At 47.5% G+C, this 5,000-nt stretch overlaps 2 protein-coding genes across 6 annotated transcripts in view; one reads left to right on the plus strand and one right to left on the minus strand.

The window, feature by feature from the left end:
• Positions 1-5,000, plus strand: part of Lrch3 (leucine rich repeats and calponin homology domain containing 3) — a 121,355-nt gene that overhangs the window by 109,351 nt on the left and 7,004 nt on the right. The window contains exon 22 of the transcript XR_002818805.1: positions 2,195-2,197. The gene's annotated coding sequence lies outside the window, so the exon portion shown is untranslated. The remainder of the gene's footprint in view (positions 1-2,194; positions 2,198-5,000) is intronic.
• The window catches only part of Iqcg (IQ motif containing G), a 36,026-nt gene that overhangs the window by 3,723 nt on the left and 27,303 nt on the right, over positions 1-5,000 (minus strand). For all 5 annotated transcript variants that reach the window (XM_023704776.1, XM_004644583.2, XM_023704774.1 and 2 more), the window contains exons 7-8: positions 4,055-4,216; positions 2,466-2,540 (exon numbers count right to left, since the gene is read on the minus strand). In XM_023704776.1, the coding sequence (XP_023560544.1) occupies positions 2,466-2,540; positions 4,055-4,216 (237 nt within the window). The remainder of the gene's footprint in view (positions 1-2,465; positions 2,541-4,054; positions 4,217-5,000) is intronic.

The following is a 5,000-nucleotide window of genomic DNA, read 5'->3' on the forward strand; positions in this document are numbered from 1 at the left end:
AAAAAAAAAAAAAAAATTACAGAAACAAAGGAAATTTAAAAATTGTAAGACTAGGGGCTGGGGAGATAGCTCAGTAGAATAAGTGCTTGTCTGGCAAGCGCAAGGGCCTGAGTTCAATCCCCAGTTCTACCAAAATAAAATAAAAATTGTAATACTGTTGGGCTGGGGATATAGCTCAGTGACCTAAGTGCTTGCTTGGCGAGCTCAAGGTCCCAAGTTTGATCCCCAGTCACAAAAAAAAAAGTAAAACTTGTAAGACTATAGAACACAGCTTAGGTCAACAAACTTGAATTCAGTGTTGAGATAAAATCTATAGGTTATATCGCTTATGGACTATGTAGTAAAAAGTATCAATTCTAACAGCCTCTTAAAACATTAATACAGTATAATCAAGCAGTGTTCATCCCAAGAATTTAAAGAAAACTCAAGATCAGCAAATATTGAGTTTTATTTTATTAGCATATTACAGGAGAATATATCTTAATGGATGGAAAAAATCTCACAAAATTGAGTATTCATTGATTTTTAAAAATAATTATTTTATTTTTTTGATTTTTAAAAAGAACCTGGGTGGGCATGTTGGTGAACTCTTGTAATCCCAGCACTCAGTAGGCTGAGGTATGAGTGTCATTGAGAGTTATAAGCCCAGCCTGGGCTACAGAGTGAGTTCAAGGCAGCGTGAACTCACTCTGAATTACACAGTGAGACCCTGTCTCAAAAAACCTGTAATCCTACAGAGTAAACCTTAAAGATAACCAAAAAAAAAAAAAAAAACAAACAAAACAAAACAAAAGTCCCTGTTTGTGCCAATATCAATTAATTACTTCTCAGCTCCAAATACACCGTCCACTCCCTTGCCCGTCAAATTTGATGCTTTCTGGAAACTGAGCACCGAGCAAAATGCCTTCTTTTTAAAGCTCTTCTAGAGTGTTGTTCTTTATTCCTTTTTTTTTTTTTGTTAAGACAACATCCCACTGTGTAACTCAGGCTAGTCTTAACTCTTGGCACTCTTCCTGCCTCAGCCTCCCCTCCCAAGTCTTCTCCTCCCTGGCTGTTTTATTCCTTCTAAGTGGCAGCTCATGATTTTTTTGTTACATTTCCTCTCTTTCGATTATTGGTATAGTTCTGGTCAACTAAATGGAGCATTAATAGTACAGAATTGGTGCCAGAAGTGGGATCTATCCCCCACCTTCTAGTCATGTATGTCCTACTGAGTCATCCTTGCTGCTTCCTGTTTGTTGGATATAGTCAGCATAATACCATTCGTGTAAGAAGGTGATGTTTGTAGAGAATCAAAACGAGTAGTATCTCTGCAGGCCACACTGTAGGGCAGAATGGGAGATGTGACACTGCTGGCAGGAGACCACAGCGGTGCACTGTTGGCCCTGCCAGGTAAGAGCAAGCGGCTGCTGGGGGCCCTCTGCAAACTGATTTGGAGACATGGGCTGTGATCAGGCTAACAACTGGGGCCACTGCAGGTTTGGCCCCGTAAAGACCCTGCCACTTTTCAGAAGCTGAAGTTGGAGGCCCTACCTGGTCCCAGTCATCTACAGTTCCTTTTCCCAGGTCTACTCAACTTCCACACAGGTCAGACAGCTAAGTGAGGCCTGCTTCTTTCAAGACTGTCACAGTAGGGCCAGGAGATAGCTCAGTGGTCTAAGCACCTGTTTGGCAGGTGCAAGGACCTGTGTTCAATCCCTGGTACAGAATGCTGTGCCTACCCCACACCGAGCTGGCCACTGAAACCAGATATGGTGGTGCACACCAGTAATCCCAGCGCTGGGGAGGCTGAGACGAGGATTGCTGTGAGTCTGAGCAAACCCTGTACCACATAAATAAATAAAAGATTTTTTTAAAAAAAGACTGTCACAGTGGCACTCACCTTTGCAGTGCCCTCAGGTGCAGTGAATCCTCTGGTTTAACGTTTAGGGGCTGGGGATATAGCTCAGCAGTGTAACAACTCCCTGGCAACACCTGCCTGGGCCCTGAATTTGATTCCTGGTACCAAAAAAAAAAAAAAAAAAAAGGCAAAAAGACCTTTAGAAAAAAAATGGGGGTTAAGCAGGGGTGAGGCTCCATTATGCCATTGAAAACATTTTCTTCTTGCTGGGTACCAGAAAGAAGAAAAGTTTCTGAGCTGGAGATGGTAGCCCACCTATGCCTGTAATCGCAGCACTCAGAAGGCTGAGGCAAGAGGGTCGCCATGAGTTCCAGGCCGGAGCTACATAATAAATTCATCCTGTACTACCAAGTGAGACCTGCTTTCAAAAACACCGCAAAAACATTTCACCCTCCAAAATTTTTTATTCAGATGAGTAACTGAAAGAACACATGGTCTACATTCATTCATCAGGCTGCTAGAGTTATGGTTAACTTTTCTGTCCTTTAAAAAGTTTTTGCTCCCTGTCAGCGTTTTATAAATGGACTTCTTTGAGGACCAGGACACAGAAGTTCTGGGGCCTCACCTGCTGTTCTTTCTTCAGAAACATTTCGATCTCCACGTGGACCCGGTTCTCTTCCTCCGTCTTCATCCTCAGTTTCTATAAGAACAAGAATCACCAAGTGGCTCAGCGGATTAAAGCACCTGCAAGCAGGCACAGGGGCCGGGGGTTCAATCCTCGGGCCTGCCGTGCTGGCCCTGCCCCCCAGGGTGCACTGAGATGGCAACTGAGACTGGGCATGGTGGTGCACGCCTGTAGTCCCAGCTCTTGGGAGGCTGTAAACAGGAGGATCACTACAAGTCCAGTCTAGTAGTGAGACCCTGAACACCCTGTAGACCCTTCCCTAAAATACAAAAAAAAAAAAAAAAAAAAAAAATACCAGGATCTGTGCTGGCCAAGGCTGGCAACTTACGCCAGCAGGGGACATGTGGGCTTCATGACCAGTGTGGCCAGGGTGGAGGCATTGTTTCAGGTGGCACTCAGCCTCACCCTCAGTCACCCAGGCCACACAGCAGGTGTTGGCACCACACAGGGAGTAGCATGTGAGGCCCTGGAGACGGGTCAGTGTGTGGCCACCTAGAACGTGACATCCATGAGAGGAAAAAAACGGTGGGCCTCAAGGCCACCAGGTTCTGAGGTTCTGGAACAGGATATTGCAGTGTGTGAGAGACGTGTCATCAGGGTGGAGGGCACTAGCTGGGAAACAAGCACCATAAAGAAGGAAACCTCTGCTGGTGGCCATGCCCACCCGGTCCTGCTGTCTGTCCCTCTCATCACTTAGTGTCCTCTCATGAAGGGCCACCCCCTCTTTCTTTGCCCTGAGAGTTCTCAGGGCTGAGTGGAGCACAGTGCTTCAGAGCTCCTATTTCTTACTGGAGGAGCACAAGGTGCCTTCATGTGGTCTCAGCAGCAGCAAATATGTCCCGGAACAGGGAGGGAGAACTGGGTGCAGTGGCCCATGCCTGTAATCCCAGCACTCCCCAGGTTGAGGCAGGAGGATCGCTGTGAGTTCTAGGCTGACTTGGGCTACTTAGACTCTGTCTCAAAAAATAAAAATGAAAAATAAAATAAGGGTTGGAGGTGAAGCTCAACCCCCTGGGCTCAATTCCCAGTACCACAATGAAGAAAGAAAGTGAGAAGTTGAGAGAGGAAAGGAGGAGGAAGGAAAAGAAGAAGGGAATGAAGAAGAGAAGGCAAAGGTCATCAGCCAGGCTGTAGTCCCACCTGCTGGACAGGCTAAGCCAGAAAGACCACCTGAGGCCAGGAGTTGGAGGCCAGCCTGGACAACCTAGTGGATCCGTGTCCCTCTCCAAACCCTAAGTTAAGTGACCAATATGAGACATACAAGAGATGCAGGCTTTGACTCATCAGAATCTCTACTTGCAAGTGCTTAGGTGTTGTTTTGTCTTTCATTCTCAGCCTGGAGCACTGGGTGGAGGGAACCCCGTTTCCCTGCGCTCCTCTCCCTGCCCCTTTGCTGGCTGAGCTGATATCAGGACTGGCCTCACCCAAGTCTTTCTTTTTTCCCCTCTGGGGCTGGGGGGCTGAGCCCAGGGCTCCTCGAAGAGCCACCCCCACCCCCAGGTGGGGTGCACTACCCAAGCAGCGGTCACCTCGATCTCCTCTAGCAAGACCTCCTCGGTCCGGTTGCATTTTTTCTGGGTCTGGGCAATCTGCAGCTCAGTGTTCCTTTTCATGTGGCGATTCTCCAGGTTGGTTTTGGCCTTCATCTCTTGCAGCTGGTCCTTGAGATGGGCAATGTATTTGTTTCGGCTCTGCAGAAGAAAGACCAGGGTTTTTGGGTTTGTTTTTTGTTTTGTTTTGTTTTGTTTTAGCAGAACTGGGGATTGAACTCAGGCCCTTGCACTTGCCAGGGAAGCCCTTATTCCACTGAGCCATCTCCCTGGCCCAAGAGCAGGTTTCTAATTAGAGTTCCTTCTACCTCTGTGGAGCGTGGTCAGTGGCTTCAGCTTGCCTTCCTAATGTAAGAGTCAAAAAGGGACTGCAACTACTGTTCTGCTGTCACACGAAGGGAATAGCCAATAATCATAGGGCATAAATTAAACTGGAAGCTAACAAAGCAGCTCTGAGAGTAGACCGGGATGGTGGCACACTCCTATAATCCAGTCCTTGGGAGGGAGGGTGAGGCAGGAGGATAGCTATAAGTCTGAGGCCACCCTGGGCTACAGAGTGAGTTCAAGGCCAACCCAGGCTACATAACATGACCCTGTTTCAAAAATTAAAAGGCAAACAAATAAGAGTCCAGACTATGAGATTCTTCACAGGCATGGTGATGGGGGACTGTATTGTACACAGTTCTTCCCTGACCACCTCATTTTGGTAGAAATGGCAGGGCTCAAGGTGCCCAAAGTCCTGACTTCCGGGCCAGGTCCCCCATGGCTATGGGAGCAGCCGAGCTGCTCAGCCGTCTAGGTTCTCCCTCCTGTGAATGGAAGTCCCATCACCCTACTGTCTCACACGGGAAAGGAGTGAAGTCCTGGCACCTGTGCTGTCTCACACAGGAGAGGAAAGCAACCCCGCCACCCTCTGGCTGACTCA

This window comes from Octodon degus, unplaced genomic scaffold, assembly GCF_000260255.1.
Source record: "Octodon degus isolate 3935 unplaced genomic scaffold, OctDeg1.0 scaffold00203, whole genome shotgun sequence".
NCBI lineage: Eukaryota > Metazoa > Chordata > Mammalia > Rodentia > Octodontidae > Octodon > Octodon degus.